Source organism: Chamaea fasciata, unplaced genomic scaffold (genome assembly GCF_029207755.1).
Source record: "Chamaea fasciata isolate MVZ Bird 193981 ecotype frontalis unplaced genomic scaffold, bChaFas1.0.hap1 SCAF_14, whole genome shotgun sequence".
NCBI lineage: Eukaryota > Metazoa > Chordata > Aves > Passeriformes > Sylviidae > Chamaea > Chamaea fasciata.
This window is the reverse complement of record NW_027094099.1, coordinates 1,217,872-1,235,335: the sequence shown is the minus strand read 5'-3', so window position 1 is coordinate 1,235,335 and position 17,464 is coordinate 1,217,872. Positions and strand designations below refer to the sequence as shown.

The 17,464-nt window shown below is 41.4% G+C and overlaps 1 protein-coding gene and 1 long non-coding RNA gene across 6 annotated transcripts in view; one reads left to right on the top strand and one right to left on the bottom strand.

Moving 5' to 3' along the window:
- Nucleotides 1-12,516, bottom strand: part of LOC136296834 (uncharacterized) — a 53,783-nt gene extending 41,267 nt beyond the window's left edge. The window contains exon 1 of the long non-coding RNA XR_010723013.1: nt 12,331-12,516. This is a non-coding gene — a long non-coding RNA (uncharacterized lncRNA). The remainder of the gene's footprint in view (nt 1-12,330) is intronic.
- PEAK1 (pseudopodium enriched atypical kinase 1) overlaps nt 1-17,464 on the top strand; it is a 110,607-nt gene that overhangs the window by 78,785 nt on the left and 14,358 nt on the right. For 4 of the 5 annotated variants that reach the window (XM_066196278.1, XM_066196275.1, XM_066196276.1 and 1 more), the window contains 3 exons: nt 5,566-5,682; nt 7,510-7,706; nt 14,850-15,598. In XM_066196278.1, the coding sequence (XP_066052375.1) occupies nt 5,566-5,682; nt 7,510-7,706; nt 14,850-15,598 (1,063 nt within the window). The remainder of the gene's footprint in view (nt 1-5,565; nt 5,683-7,509; nt 7,707-14,849; nt 15,599-17,464) is intronic. The other variant, XM_066196280.1, reaches the window with a different exon arrangement.

Below are 17,464 nucleotides of genomic sequence, written 5' to 3'. Positions count from 1 at the left end.
CAATTCCAAAGTAGCTTCAAACTTGAATTATTTATTTCATTATAACCAAAACCCAGTGGGAGGAAATCAAAAATTTTGTGAAGTGTGAGCCCCAGAAAATGTATCATGTCAGTGTTTTTTGGTTTTCTTTCTCCATATTCTGTACAAGAAAACTGCAGTGTTTTTTAGCCAAGAACAGTTTTGACCTAATAGAAATCTTTCCGCGAGCATAGTTAGAGCTTACCATAAACTGACTGGCACTAAAGTAAAATAACTTGGCTTTCTTTCTCCATTGTCTACACAGGAAAAGTGCTAGAATAACCCTTAATAAGGAGTGCAGTCTCTAGACTTACCCTAAATGAACTGGTGAGAAGTAGCTACCTTTAGAGAGCAAGTTAAAGGATTGCAGGAGTGTGTGCTCTCAACCTCCTTTACCTGTTCTTTTCTCCTGTCTCTGGAGGAAGCTGGAGAAAGTGAGGTTGGTTTTGGTTACAGTGCCATCAGGAGACTGCCCAGCTCCCACCTCTTGGTGCCCCACTCTTGTGCTGGCAGGACAGTTGCTGTGCTCTGGTGAACCAGACCAGGGGAGAGATCCAAGTGAGAAGGAACTTTGCAGTGCTGCTCGGCCACATCAGCTGGGATGGGGCAGGAAGGAGCAGCTGCTGCTCTGGCGGCTGGGAGGGCAGGAACAGGCTGTCAGGGGTTCTTGCACTGCCCTGGAGATGGTGCTGTTGGAATGTGTCCTGTTCTCACACTGCGGCTGGGATTCCTTCTGCCCTTCCTTGTGAAGGCGGTGGGTCACTGATCTCTCATTCACTTATTCCGAAAAGCATGGTTACTCTTTAGTTTTCTTCAAGTCGCAACGATGTTGGTTAAAACCATATCTAAGAATTTTCCCCAGTGAAAACTGGAATTTTCCAAATGTTGGAATAGGAATTTCTTCTTTCTGACAATATTGTTCCCTGGTTTTTACAAATTTCAGAGAGAATACACTGAGGTGCTGAGTTGTGGGAACACTGGGCAGTGCTTCAGTTCTTATATTCTGGGTGCCTGGAGTTATTTAGGGTTTTTTAATACTTTTTAATGTTGTTAATGAGAACAAGTGAAATCTTATAATGCCACGAATTTGAAGGGTTTTATTGTTGTTTAAGGAGTTTGGCTTTTGTTTTTAAGTATCGTGGTGGGTGAGAATCGGGATTTCTAAATGCCATTTTTGCACGAGCAGAAGGCATAACCCACGAGATATGCTATGCTTGTTTTGTGTTAACCCTCCAGGTATTAGTACAAGGTTAGCTGTAATTCAGGCTAAAATATGTGCATGAAAAAGATGTTTAGAAGGTTCAGTTAAGCCTGCAGAGGCTTAGAGGAGGATGGATGACCTGAAGATAGCAATCAGTGAACAGGACACTTCCCTAACTCAGAATGCCAAGAACAGCAAGCTCTCTGAAAAAACAAACTGATGACCTGGAAAACAAGATAAGCTTTAAAAATGTCCCATTACTGGGGGGGGTCTCAAAAGCAAATTAAATGAAGATACAGCATTTCCTTACTTTGCAATGGATTAAAAAGCTGCTAAAGATTGCCAACACAACCACAAAACAGCTGAAGGTATTTCAACTTATCACTAGAAAGGTCAGTTTTCCCTTTGAACAGCACTTGCAAAATAATCACTTTTTCTGAAAGCTGAAAATTATCTCTGTTATACAAAGAAACTTGGTTTTGGTTTCTCAGTGCGTTTGTTTCTGTTTGATGGCAGGATGCACATATGCTGGTTCAAAAGGAACTAGCAAATAATAATATATTAAATTTACCAAAATTTTGTAGATAGATTAATTTTTGCTAAAAATCAGCAGTCATGTCAGTTTTATCATTACTTAGAATGGAAATACCTTTAGTTCATGAAGCAGCAGTTGTTCCCGGGTGCAAAACATCAAACTGACCAAAAGATAACATGATATTTCTGGCCTGAGTCACTGTAATTGATGAAGGTGGTACACCACAGCATGCAATCCATTCATCACAAGTTGAATAAAAAGATCCTTCAAAGGCTTTGTTATCTTATGGATCAGAGTTTTCCTACTGCTCATACCCAGCAGCAACTTGTTCGATTGAGACATTTCCTAAAAGGAAAGTGCAGCACAGAGTCCTGCTGCTTCCTCGGCTGTCTTCATAAAGCACATCAGAGCTGAACTAATCTGATCTGGGCACAGCCATCTCCATTTCAGTTACAGGTTAAACTCAAGAGTTTCCTTTCACAGCTGTAAGTCAGCCATAACTTTCCTTTATGAGATCTTTGGGCCAGTCTTGAATGAAGTGAAGATAAAACTCTGTTTTTTCCTGAAATACTTCCTTCTGGTAGTGAGGTCTGTGTATTTATTTTGTTCGGGTTCAGATAAGGAAGCATTTCTTCACAGCTGAATTTGTGATCACCAGTCTAATTCCTAAGATTGTGTTAATTTTTGCAAAAGGATTTGGACTTGTAACTGAGAGATCTGAACTCTGTATAGAGGAATAGGAGTGTTGTGACAGGTCGCTCAGTAGGAACAATGGGAATCGCTGTTCTTCAAAAATGTAGTCATACATTAAGATCAGGATTTCATCCAGAGACAGGCAGGAATAACCACCACTGCCACATTCCACTTTCGCATTGTGACTGATCCAGTCCTGCAGATTCCACAACTGCTTCAGAAACTGCTTGGGAAGATAACAAAATCTGTGCAATCACAGTAGGGCTCTGTTTAAAACAAAGTCCCCCCCCCAGTTTGGAGGGCTTCTGGTGTAACTTTCAGGATGAGGTTCTCACATGAACCCAGAACCTTTTAGTACAGCCCAAGTAAATTGATGAGAGTTCAAGGATGTTGTAGGTGAAAAGAAATTCTTTGCTTGAGCAAGTCTACCGAAATGGGAGAAATTCGCCCTGAAAATTTAAGGTGGATCGGCTCTTCCTGTCAAATCCATGCTGGGGCTTTTCTTATCTAGGTATTGGCAAGCTTTTTCTACCTTACTCAGCAGTGCTTATCAGTGCTTTTAAAAGTATTAAGTAGCTATCTTCTACCATTTCATCAATTAAAAACTTGTGAGATTTTTCTCTAGAACGTTTTCCAATTCTAACAGAATTGGAAATTCTGCATGTGCATTAAGCAGTAAGTTTGGTAACATTGTATATGAAAACTTGTAAACACCAAGGACCGTTAAAGATCCAAGTAGAAGGGACTTTACCATTTATTATTTTATAAATTTAGATAAAGAAGTGGTAAATCATGTATTATTGTTCTCAACTCCTCTAATACAGTCTGTGAAATGGAAAGACGGAGAACCTAAAATGGATAAAGAAAAATATCTTCTTTATAATGCTCAGTTAATCTGTGAAACTCATTGCCATTAAGTTTCAGTGACACTAAAGAGCTTAGCGGGATGTCTTTACTGGATTATCAAGTGTACTCCCTTTATCCGTGCAAACATCGCATTATACAAGATCTAAAAAAAAAAATAAAAAAAAATATTCTCGAGCTTCAGGACTAGGCCAGCTTCTCAAAAATCAGAATTAGGAATGAACTTCATGGCTTAGTTGTTTCAGGCTGTCACTTGAGAAGTTTGTTTCACTTTCCTCTTTAGTGACTATTTGTGGTGGTGAGGAGGGACTGAACTGCAGGAGCCACTGGAATGTTTGCTGTATCCATAGTGCCCTCTGACTGAAACCTGGGCACTGGTTGTCTCTGCTCAGTGTTTTGCAGGAATAAAGTGGTCTGTGTTCTGAGGAGGAGTTCCTGGGTAAGGTGGCCTCTGACCTCCCTGGAGCCATTAACCTCTGCATTTTTCCTCAAGCAGTATTCAGTCAGTTTAGGCTTTATATTGGCTTTATTAACTTAGAAGTGCAGGGCCTGAGGGCATCTCAAAGCGCTCTCTTTGAAACTAATATAGCTACAAATTACACAGTTGGTTTTTTGTGTGTGTAAAACGAAGTCCTCTTCCTTGTCATCTCCAACTGCACAGCTGCCATTGATCGCTGCTGTGTTGACGTCTACTTGGGGGGGAGATCAGAGTCTGAGCTGGCTCCAAGGCCACATCAGCTTTTCTCTGTTTCTGTCACTAATTCCTGCCACTGGGATTTATGTGCTGTCTTGTACAGAACTGTGTTCCCTCACCTTGACCTCTGGATCTCACCCTAATTCAGGAATACACTCTCACAATCACTTCTTATAAGCATTCCACTTTATCTCCCTCATATCCATTGCCGTTTATTAATCACTCTTAATTGAGCAGGCATGCTCTGAATAGAGGAGAACACAGGTCACACCAGAACTGTGATTCCAGTGTCCTCACCAAAATTAACACGCTACACAGGCAGCTTTCTGGATCCTACTGTTCCCAAAAGAGCCAGGCGATGTAGACCACATCATCTGCTGGCTATCCTCCAAAAACCATGGAGGAGGAGACCCTGAAGGAAAGAGTTACAGGCTTTTGTCCCTGCAGAAAAATAACACTTTTAAAACAGTTTTGTGCCTGTGCACACGTGAATAACAAGTATTTGAATTCAGTGGGGTGTTGTCTGAAGGACAGTCATTTTTATGGCAAGTTTTTTTGCTTCACATTACCTCAGCTTCTGAGGAAAACAGACACGTTCTCTGCATGCAGAGGGCTGCTTCCTCCACTAACTGAATAGTTGTTTAGCTTCAGCCACTTGTGCCCGAGGAGCAGAGTTCTCTAAGATAATTAATTTCTATGAAGTTTGTTTTTGAAATAAAAAAGGGAAGAGAAAAAGACTTGGACAGAGGAGGCTGCGCCCACTATGGTAGATGCTAAATATGTGCTCTTATGCAAGGCATCAAAGAATCCATCCTGGCAAAATATCTATAAATATCCCAAATAAGGAGATAGCTTTAAGTATGACTTGCTACCAACAAGCAGATAGAAAATTATGCAAAATCAGGCTTTAATGGCTCTAATCTGAGAGAACTGCCTGGTTATCAGCTGCTCCTCTTTCCTCGAAAAAACTTAAAAACAGTTAAAACATTTTAACTGTTTAGTTCATGAAACAGCTGGGGATTTGGTTCTGGTAGCTCCCTGAGTGAGGATGGTTCCCCCTTTTATTCCTCCTGTGTCCTGCCAGCACCACTGAAGGGGTTGACATTTGCACTGTGTACATAAGCTCGATCTCTCTGTCCTCAGAGTTAAGATATTGGGCAGCATTTCCCCACGCATTTCATGACCTGACCTCTAGTTGCTGTGGTTTAAAAGGTATTCTTTTGAGGCGCTGAATGCAGATTTGAGATACTCTCTTACTCTTTTAACAATAGGTTAGTGTTACTTCCTAGAACTCCTCTGGAGAGCTGAAGGTGCTTTTCCTGGAGCAGTAGGCATGAGTAAGGCCATAGCCGTCATTCCAGAGCAGTGATGCAGCAGCCGTGCCCCGTGTCCTGCAGGGAGGCAGAGAGGCAGTGCAGGAGTTAAGAAGGCAGGGCTGGATCTGCCTGGCTCCCGGGGCCTTGGCAGGGCCCAGCCCCCGAAGGTAAACACTAAGGTGCAGTAGGTGTATCACTCTGTGCAGAGTTCAGCCCTCTTGCTCACAGCTTGCACAACTTGTAGCACACCAGAACACTGTGGAATCAATGGCTCGCCAGAGTTTCAAGACATGATTAAAAGACTCAAGAAGGCCCTGAAAGAATTTCCTTTAATGGGGAATTGTGTGAGTGAGTACAGTGGGTGAGTTGGTATTTTTTTTTCTTTCTTCCTTTCTAGCTGTTGGTTTACTTTGGCAAAACGCTTCTGAGCTTAGGTTTAGCGTATGTGCTTGCATGTGTCTGGTTTGGAGAATGAGTATGTTCTTACCTCACCAAGTGATACTAAAAAGTTACTTTGAGATGTGATAATTCCTGGTTTGTGGCAATGACAGAACTGTGAAGCTATTAGAACCTATTTCTTCTTACTTAAAGAAAACATTCCTGTTGAGGAATGCAGGTATGTATATTATTTACAGCAACTACAAGTCTTTAGTTAAAATTATCCTGAGAGCCTTGTTACTGCTTTAATTTTATGTCTGCTTTACTCTGAAATTACCGAGGTTAACTCTTTAATGTGGATATATTTATGGCACATGGAATGTTCTTCACACCATTCCTATGCATGGTACTAAAACTGAACAAAAAATGTTACGCTGATTTAAGATTACATCTTTTTGAACTTAAGCCATTTTTTTCCCTTTTACTAACAAGTTCTAATGAGTTTGGTTTGTGTCAGCCTGCAGTTAAAATTCATGAGTCTGAGCAGAAACAGCATGTGCACACTGCACCGTCCTGGGTCTTGTCATGCAGAGCATTGGCATGTTTGAATCTTTGTACTCGGCGATTGCTACAAGAGCGTGTCCCAGGATTTTCAGGATTTTGGCTTTGCCATAGACATATACCTATCATTTATGTTAACTCTTTGTGGAAGTTTGAAATCCTTATCACAAAAGATAAGTATCTCTACGGATACATGATGTGCTGATCATTTTTTTTGATGGAAGCGTGTTACTCCTGTCCCTAATGGGAGTCACAAGTAGTTCAAATTCTTGCTGCTGCGTATTTGATCAGGCTGTAGTAATGAGAACTAGCAAACAGCACGTATGCTCTTGAGATTTGGCCTGTAATGAGTATTTGTTTCTGCAAGTGAGAGAACATAAAGGTATGGAAATACTTTTGCTCTGACATGTTTTTGTGGCATATTATTGATAATTGCTGCTATATTTTCAGTATGATTGTGGGGTTTTATTAAATCTCGACATTTTTTTCATGCATACAATGCATAAATTTTAAATTATACTGCAATAAATATATCCATGGAAACCAACTGAATGCACGATTTTCAGAGTTCCGTGCTTTAAGTCATCACAGTTTAATTAAAACTTCATAGCTAAGAGCAGGCACAGAGGAATGTCTTCAGTGCCTTTTGTAGTTGGCCTAATGCAGGTGGATTTTAATGGTGGAGAATTTTATATGGGAAAGAGATTATCGGCCTAAATGAGGTCTGTTTCCCAGAGTGTCAGTTCCCAAAATCCTACCAGTATATGAAAATGCATCACTGAATTTTTATGCATTTATTGGGACTTAATCCCCCTTGCTATACCTTGTTGTATTTGTTTGAGGCACAGTTGTTTGCAGTGGTAAAAAGCACCTTAAACTCTGCTGCTGTCCTGAGTGCCACACACTTTACCCAGAACCACACCTGCAGATTTATCAGTACAGATGTTGATGGCAGTCAAGCTGTAAAATATTTTATTCTACCTTTCATATCAAAGGCATGAACTATTATATAGATAGAGAGTTATCATCATGATAATAGTAGCTAACATGTTACTATTTCAGTCACAAGTTGTTTCTTCTCATTACAGAAAATAAAAACGGTAGATAATTGTTCTTAGAAAAGGAGGGCGAAAGAACTTTGCCAGTTCATTCCCCTTCCTGAGGATACTTGGTGGCTGAGCTGGCATTCTGCCAGCAGGCCCCAGTGCCCAACTGGGCTCTCCAGGTGACGTTGTTGTGTTTGTTTCAGTCAAGTGCCCGATGACCCGACCCTGGAGGAGTTGTCCCCCCGTGTCCCCAGAGCCGTGTTTGTGAAGCAGGACAATGGGGGCAGCGCCTCGGTCATCCCGGTCTCGTCCGCCCGCGGGCCACCAGGGGAGGAGGAGAAAGAAGCTGCTCCAAATTCTCCTGATATGAGTACCTGCAGTGCTACCTACAGCAATTTAGGTGAGTGGACTCGCACAGGAAAACACGGGAATTGGATCAGATTTTGCACACCTTTCTAGGGTATGAAGAGCTTTGTCTTCCAAACAGCTCAATATGTCTTCATAATGGTAGCTTTTAATGCCTGTTTAATATTGATTTACAGAAAATAAAGACATAGAGTCTCATTCAGAGATCGAAACCAAGCAAGTAAAGAGTGAACAAACTCAAAGGTTTGTTTTCCTGAAATTTAAAACAGCCTTTTAATTGCCCTTAGTGATCAACGTCTCAAATGATTTTGAAAAGAAACATTGTTTTATCTCTTTGGAGGAATTTTTCTCAAAGAGGTTTAAAATATAGAGCAAGCTACCTAATTTCTTAAGAAGGAATGAGTGTAATTTAATATTTTTCTAAACTTCAGCAAAAGATAGGGCTTTCTATTTTAGAGCATCAATAACTGCTAAAATATTTGTACCCGTCTTCTATTGGCTGATACTGTTCTTACCCTAGTCAGAGAATTTACTTTTGCTCCTTCCCAATGAGATATGAATGTCCTGAAGGTACTACTCAAAGATTATTGGATTCCTGACTCGTTAAAGAGATCCACAGATGCAGGGCTTCTCTGGAAGATAAGGGAGCAAGATAAAGCAGCATCTCCCTATGCACAGTATCGGTATTATCAGCCTAATTTTCTAAAGCATTTTGATTTGCAGTACTGTGAATTCAGGAGTACCTACAGCCAGGTTTTCTGGAACAACAAAACCTCTCACTTATTTATATTCCAGGATATCCGAATACATGTTTTTTGAACATCCCGATCCTGCAAACACAGCAACTTACTAAGCATTTGGCCAAGAGTAAGCTGATTGTGATGAGATGGCTCGTGAGTGCAGGGTTTGGCATGTCCACGCAGGTTTCAGGGATCAAGGTCTAAACTTTAAACCCTCAGGTGCATACATTCCTTAGACATTCAGTGAAAGCGTTGCATTTTTTTGCTTAAATGTAAATTAGTGGCAAGCTTATTAGCGCACTCTGCTATTAAAATGTTTATTAGAAGTTTATAACGCATAAGGAGGGAAAATATTCTGTCCAAGTGTGATGCTAAGAAACTCTTCCTCTAAGGAGGAAAACTAAAATCTCAGGTTTTATGGTGAATTACTCGCAGCTCTAATGAATAATTTTCAGTTTAGTGAGATATAGATCTGTATTTGCTGTATTTAAAAGACAGGGACATTGCAGGCAGAATCCGGGCAGTTAAGGTCTAGCTACATCAGAACTACATGTACCATGCTTATCCCGTGCAACAAAATACCAACAAACCCTGGAACAGCTTGCCCAGAGAAGTTATGGAATCTCTGTCTGTGGAGATATTCCCAGCCCAGCTGGAGATGATCTCGACAACCTGCTCCTGACTGTCCCAAGAGATCCCTTCCGTCAGTCCTGGCCTGCGTTAGTGCTGTTCCTAAGTTTGAATGTTCCTTTTTAAAACCATAAAAAAGTCAAGCCCTTAGCAATTTATTCAAAATCTTCTCATTGTTGGTTCACTTTGAGCTTTGCTGTCTCCAAAGTAACCTTTTGGTGTGAAAAGAGTTAAGTCAGCTCTGGGGCTTGCCTGCCTCTGGCTGGGAGAGCTGCCTGTTGGTAGGAACAGTGCTTCCCTAAATGGCACTGAGCTCCCTGGCTGCCCTTCAAAGGCTTTCTGCTTTATTCAAGCAGCCTCACTTTCTAACTCAGTTGGCAACAGAGAGATTTCTAGGTAGGGACAGAGACTAATTCCTACTTGTTTTCACATCTTGCTTCACATAGGCAGCAAAATCTTATCGTTCGTAGAATTAACAAATGCTGGTATGTGAAACTGGAAGAAAGGATGATATGAGAAGTTACATCACATTTGACTCTTGCCTCAGCTGCAATTGCAACTACGTGCTGCAGTTTGTAAAATACATCACGTGAACATCTCAATTTGCAGCATAATGCACAATGTTCACTTTTTAAACTAATCTGATACATATTCTGTGTTTTTTATTAAAAAGCAGATAATATGTCTCTGGTAAATGTCAGTTCTGACATGTCACGTGAAACGTCATGAACAGAAATAACTGCGAGCCTTGGTAAATTTTCATCTGGATAATAGTTTATATCAGGTACTGCTCTCAAATATATTTGGTTTGGCCTTCCAAGAGACAAGCCTTACAAAACAGAGGATTCTCCTCCAGGAATCAGGTATAACATAAAAGTGTTGGGGCTTTTATGAGATCCCACTGTGATGATAGGATAAGGTGTGTTCCTGGCTGTAGAAATAGGAGGAAACTTGAGTAGGAGGAGAGAGGTTCTTGACTGCCATGGTCACAGTCAGGCCCTGGTGACCAGAGTTTCAGAAGAACATTTTAAAAATTGCACAGGCTCTAAAGAAAAGCTTTGCAAATGCCTGATATTGTGGCAAGCACTTCATAGGGACTAATTCAGAAATCTAAATCCATTCAGCTTATCAAAATAAGAGTCTGGCTTGATCATGGTGTGGGTGCTCATGTGGTGAGCAGAACTGTGATGAGGGAGACCTCTGGTATCAACTGTTTAACAAAATCCAGAGGCTGCCACTTGAATCAGGATGAAGAAACAAATGTTCAAATGTGTAAGAAGGGAGGGCCTGGATGTTTCTTTTGTAAGGGGTTCTTTTATTGTTACAGAAGTTAATTCAGGTAAGCCCTGTAACTGATGATAAGGAAGACAAAGCCTTTCCTTTACAAATCTTTAAATTGTTCTCTCTTTGTCTGAATTTGTTGGGGAAATTGACTTGATTGAATTTGCTTGGCTGTAAGTAGATTAAGGTATTCTCAATATACTCAGGATAGTATTTCTGCCATTGAAAAAAGAATAGGTTATTTCATTATCATCTGTTTCTCTCTTTACACCTAAAGAAATGGGGGGAAAAAGGAGGTTGAGTTTCTAGACTTTGTGATTGCTGAAATTGGGGAAAAAAAAATCCCAATCACAGTATCTGCCATGGGGCATTGCCTCAGTCAGTCAGTTAGACCAGGGCACAAAACACTGCTTTAGCCAGGCTGTAAATAAGGTGGTGAGATCATTGGTGATGAAAACTGACAGTTCAGTGACAGACAGTGATTATAGCATCAGTCTCTTGCATTTTGTCTAATACATAATTAGCACAGGTAATGTCTAACATGGTGTAATGGAGGGTGGGCAGCAAGACCTGACAAGTCGCCAAGCAAACAAAGGGAGGCTTCTCTTACCTGCATCTCACAAGAGACCCGTGCCCAGTCTCAAATTATTGCTCAGGCACTGGAGGTGCATCACCAACGTCACTTAACAAATGTTAGCTTTCCTTTCTCGAACATATGTCATCATTCCGGTAAGATTTTTGTCTACCAAATTAACAATAAATGTGTAAACAATGCAGGATTTAATGCAAATCTGGGTACAGGACAGTTTTATAGAATAGTGGTATACATGGACAGCATTTATTGGAATTGGGGCTGTGAAGCATGCTGGTAGCTTTTGCAGCACTTGGAAGGTACTTGATGCATTTGTGGGGTTTTTTTGTGGTTTGGTTATTTTTAGCAGTCAGGATAAGTGTTTATTAAGGAGCGATGTCAGATATGATAGTTTCAGCAGCTAACATAACTAGGCTGCAATGCAAAGTCTGATGATAAATCAGTTACCCAGATAAATTAAATGCCTTTCTCAGAGATCTTTCAGGGTTTCAGGACTCTGCACGGTGTCTGAAGACTTAAGCATTAATATTTAAATAGTGTATTGAGATTCTATAATGGAAGGTCTTATTGAACTGTTGAATTATTTGAAGCTCTCTAGAAATCTGCTGTCTGTAAAGAGTTACATTTTTTTCTGTCATTGAGCAGTCTGGAATCCACTTCAAAGATCTCTCAAAGTGCTAGCCTAATATTGTCCCTGTTCTTCCGTTTCATTTTGCCTCCCAAGTGTGTGGCTCAGGATGAACTTGTAGTGTTGGAGGAAGGAAATGATAAGTTTAAGCATGCAAGGGGAGAAGGAAAGGATAGGCAAGAAAAAGGAATTGATGCTCTGCTACTATTTCTGTTCAAAAGGACATTCTTGTGCCTTTGATAGAGACAACATTTAAGACAACCATTTTCTTGCCAGGCAATGAATTTATGAAAATTGGGCTGTGTAGTTTCCTGCCACGCCTGGGGAAAGCTGAGCTGGAAAGATTGGCCCAATGGCTATGAAAGAAATGTAGTGTTAGAACTCAGCATAGAAACGGTGCAGACATGGAACTCTTCAACTGGATAATACAGATGGTTAGATTTCAATATGGAAAACTTGTTCTTGTGGGAAGAAACTACACTGTAACATAGCATGTTATACGAAATCATTTTTCTCATCTGAGAGTACTTGAAACAGTAACTACAGAATGACTGGTACATTCAGTTCTCTGGAACCTGCCACCCCCTCCAGACATCTGAAAAAACAACTTCTGGTTATGAAAACCTTCTCCAATTCTGTTTGGATGTCACAGTGCCAGTAGCTATGTAAAAGCAACACCGGTTGCAGTCTCAACACTCTCCTCTGTGTGAATGGCATTTGGAGGAGGGAGCCATTAAAGCAGACAGAAAAGAAGAGAATCGAGCAGTAACACTGTTACAGATCTTACCTTTCCTGGAGAGGGCTGCTGCTGCTCAGGATGTGCATCTTGCTCCAATCTGTTTCCTTGTCTCCTCCTAGCACCTGTGCATCCTTGGATTAGCCAGTCCCACAAGCAAGGGACATTAGCAGACTGCCTCCTGAGTAGTGTCTCTGGCAAACTCCAGCAGTCAGGCTGTCTCAGCAGAGTGGGGAAGAGGCTCAAGAGGAGAATATAGGCAAGTGATCTTTAGCACAGAGTGTTGCTGTGGAGAAGTGCATAGGTCACAGATTTTGTAAGAGTGAGCAGTTGGGGAAGAGGACATGAGTATTGCATGAGCAAGAGAATTGGATACAAAGCAGAAATGAACTTCTCTGAGGATTAGGCAAAAGGCATCTGGATGTGTGTCTGGCATGCAGACATCAATTCTGGTTTTGATTTGGAATCATACCACGCTTCACCTCTACAAATGGAACTTCATGACAGAGTTCCTGTAGTGCCCAGCTTGCACCAGAATTCGATGCTGCAGCACAGCAAACACTGGCCGCAATGCAAAGGAGCAATAGGGTCCCTCAAACCCCTCAAGAGTTACATTTATTTTTTTTAGAAACCTTTACAATGATTTGCAGTCTTCCCTGAATATCAGGTATGTACAAAACTGATAGAATTTCCTGCTCAAAACTTGGGTTTTTAAACATTGGAATAGCCAGGCTTATCATTAAATCCATAAGGCTCTTCTGAGGGTTTCTGGAGCTTAAACAAAAGATAGGGATAGAACTTACATTTGAGATGTTGCCTCCTTGGAATGACTGAAAAGAGAACAATTGTTAAGAAAGCAGAGTGCAAGGCTGTTTTGTTTGTGGGTACATATAAAAATATGATCCTCTCTGATCTTCTGAAATTAGGAGGTGTATTTCAGCATTTCTAACCCAGCACTGCAGAGTTTGGTACATGCTGGCCATGTGGATTTTGGGTTCTGTAGTGTTCATAAAAACTGTAACAACATGTCTTAACATGCAAAGGAAGATAATATTTCTTTCTTTTTGCAAACTGTAAAGTCATTAATTATTAATTATGGATTGAAGTGATGTAATTCAGACCTGAATCTTAGATCCCCCTAGTGTCCCTAGTTCAGCATTCCAGTTTAGTCCTCTCTTAACAAGGATTTGGTGGGCTTGGCAGCGTTAGGTTAACAGTTGGACTCTGATCTTAAAGGTCTTTTCAGCCTAAATGATTTTACAGTTCAGCACATTATGAACAATCAAATAGTTATAGTGTCTGTTCCCTTACTAGAAAAGATGCTCAGCTGCAATTATTCAGAGCATCCATTTCAGATCTGCTGTTTTCAACTCTCAGAGTTGGCTTCCTACCTTACCATGATAGTCAAGTGAACCTCCCAGGAGAAGCAGTAAACTGATGAAATAATTTCTCTGAAAATAGCAGTTGATTGGAAAGATCTCATTTTAATATGAGTAACAACAGTTTAATTGTCCCAGAGCAGTGAGTTGGTCATTTGTACTGTGTGCTTATTAGTTTTTATTCTCTACTATATTATTGCCATTTATTTCTTCTGCATTTCCTAGGACTCTGGCACTTATGAAACATAATTGCCCTTGATAAAAGCCATCCAAAATACATGACAGGAAGTTTATCTTCCCTGGATTCACACAAATGTCTGAAACTAGAAATTCCAAGCTTGTGCATACATAACTTGTCGTTTGGAATCTCTTGAGTGAAGCCAGGTCTGGTTATCTCTGAAGGTAACATTGCCAACAAAGGTACCCATGGCAAGTAAGGAATGGAAATGCATTAAAGAAGTTACAGTCGGGGGAGGGCATGAGAGTTTTAATTGCAGGGTAGAAACTATTTCTGTCAATATATGATCCTACTCTTGATGGCAACACACTTGTCAACTTGAGTGAAAGTTGGTTTAACTTCCTTCATTTCACTGTGTGAATCTGCTGGGGCAATCCTGACGGCCTGATGTGACAACCAAAGTATCTAAACTGTGTTATTTGTGTCTGGCAGTTTCTGGGTTCCATTCCAAAATAGGATTTTCAGCCTGTCTAGTGCATTGCCCAATTGCTTTATGGGCCCTTATCCATCCTTAGTTTTAGCACATTTGAGTAGAAAGTAAGGAATAACATTACAGTCAGCTGACTGCAGAAGAAATTATAGGACACGGGGTGTAATTGCTGAAACTGGACTTCGCCAAAGTGTCAAATTGAGGTTTGGTTTTTGCTTGCAGTTCTTGTCGTTGATCTGCTGGATGTAAAATGGCAGCACTGCTACCACTGAAGCTGATTTCAATATATATGCCAAGGTCAAATCAAGACTGGCTTGATGTAATTAGATATATATGATGATGATTTGGTAATTTGCTTTCTAATTAGGTCATCTTTTCATACATATATCTAGGGGTTTTGAAATGTGGGGGGGGCAGGTCCTAGTTTTGGGGTCCTTTTGCCTTAAACTTCTTTGCAGAGTGCAGACAGGAGCAGCACATATGAAGTACTTTAATCTTCTCTTCCTATTATGTTATTCCACAGGGCAGTCCAGAGCAGCCATGATCCCTCCAAAACAGCCGAGGCAACCCAAGGGAGCTTTGGATGATGCCATTGCCTTTGGAGGACTGGCAGACCAGGAAACAGTGAACAGCTTGCAGCCAACACCACCTCCACTGCCAAAGAAAACAATTTTGAGAGCTAACACAGAGCCAACTCCCCGAGATCTCCAGAAGCAGGCTCTGGAGAACAACCTGTGCATCATGGCAAATCCCACCTATGACATTGACACCAACTGGGAAGCAAGCAGCGCCTGCTCCTCAGTCAGCCTGGAGCTCAAGGTCCTGGACAACGAGTCGGGGGATTCCTTGGACAGGCCGACAGAGAAACTGAGGGTGACCACCTCAGCAACTAACAGTGTTTCCAGCCTAACCACTATCAGTATTAAGGACCGGTGTTCCAACAGCATGGAGTCCCTGACAGGGAGGCGCCTCTCCCAGGCCAAGCAGGGCCGAGGCGTGCAGAAGCCGCAGAGACAAGCACTTTATCGAGGCATCGAAAACAGAGAGGAGGTGGTGGGGAAGATCCGGAGCCTGCACGCTGACTCGCTGAAGAAGCTGGCACTGAAATGTGAAGACCTGTTCATGGCCGGGCAGAAGGACCAGCTGCGCTTCGGGGTGGACAGCTGGTCGGATTTCCGGCTCACCAGCGACAAGCCGTGCTGCGAGGCCGGCGACGCCGTGTACTACCCCGCCTCCTACGCTAAAGATCCCCTCAACAATTACGCAGTCAAGGTAAGAGGGGCTGGAGAAACGGTACCCCAAGGAACCGGTGGCAAAATGTGACAATGGCTATACTCTGCACCGCGTCCAGTAGTGATAGGGCCTACTGCTGGCAGATGGGTGAGAAGTAAGATTCGAAAGGTACAGGCTCTTCCTTCTGTCCAGACCCTTCTGTGGCATTGGTATCTGCTGTTCATTGCTTATGTTTTTATTGCAGCTCCAAAATGACTGAAAGAGAGATCAACACATCTTAGTTTTGATTAAGCTATGGTCATAGCTTAATGACGTTTTGAAGGAAAAGCTGTATTATTTCAAAGTGTGTCAGCAGGTTTTTTGGAAACTCTTTTGATTCTCCTGCATGCAGAGGAAATTAAATTATTACTCCTAGTCAGGAAAGTTTTCCTAAAAAATGGAAAAGTTCTCCATTTTCAGAGCCATGTAATTTTAAATGTAAGTTCTAGGGTAATAGACCTTTCCGTTCCCATACAAGGTCTTAGGTTTTCACCAGTGCTCATTACCAGCCTTTCAAAAGCTCTGCCTAGCCATCAGGGTTTGCCTTATAAGTTCTTCAACTAACTCATTTAAAGAAATAAGATTTATTAGATTTACTGCTAATATATGAGCGCCTAGCTGGCAGCTATCTCACCAGATACTGTTGTTTCATGGATTTTATATAGGTGGTTCTTTCTGAGTGCTGTATCTCTTTCTGAGTGCTGTATCTCTGCATTTCTCAACGCTTATCCGGTAGGAAGATAGTGAGAAGGACAGCTGAGACTCCTAGCACTGTCAGGCTTCCTGTGTGACCTTGAGTAAATCACTGAACTACTGACTCCTCCTTGTTGAAACTGAGATAAAACATTTATTGCCTGACACAGATGTGTGAGGCCTGGGCTGTTATTCCTTATAGCTGACATTCTCACAAGGGTGGTGCTTTACGGGAACAAAGTGTTGTTACCACTCCTGCATGACTGTTTACAAGTAAGAGATAAAAAAACGAAAGGTAAGATGGTGCAGCTAATATGTTTTTCTGAAACCTGAAAAGGTTTCTTTTTAATGCAGATATCTGGGTCTAACCCTTTGTATTGCATTAAGGACTTCTTATTGGAAAAGATGTGAAATGAAATATAGATGTCTTGGAGCTTCCATGTCCAGTGGTACTGAGCTGCCAGGGAAGAACCAGACCAGGATCATATCTGGCAATCAGCTGTGGTTCAGAATCAGCATCTGGCATTGCTCAGTGCGGGCTTGGAGGGTTTTGCTTTAATGCAATGATGCAAAAGGATTGCTTCTAGGGCCCAAAGTGGTATTTTTCTTTGTAGGCAGGTTTGAGTTATCACTAATGTGATATCTCTTTGCACATCACGGATGTGCCTTTAAAGTGTTCCCTGACAGGCAAGACCTGTGTCATTGTTCTGTTATCTCCTGTCCTCAGAAACACATTTTCCTTGTAGAAAGCCAGAGAGAAGAAAGAACAGCAGTGCAGCATGGTCAAATAGGTGCTAAATTTTCTTTCTCATAATTCAGGTGTCTTAAAAATAGTTCTCTGACTAACAAGGTTTATTGCATTGTAATAGATGTGAGTGAAGTATCCACAAAATATCCTTGAGCTGGAGGTCACCAGGAACTGTTGTGCTGCTAGGATGAGAGGAAAAGTTCCTCTCGAAAATATCCCCCTGGCACTTAATGTGATAGAGGAAGGTGTTAGACCCAAGTCGATCTTTGACTTATAAGCCGTAGGTCTAGGATCAGCTTTGTCCAAAAGCTCATAACCACAGACTGCTGTTTCATTACACAGAGATTTGGGGAATTTAGCTTTAACAAATACGCTAGTTTTTACTACCAGGGGTGTTTTTTGTGTGAGCCAAATTACACAGTAAT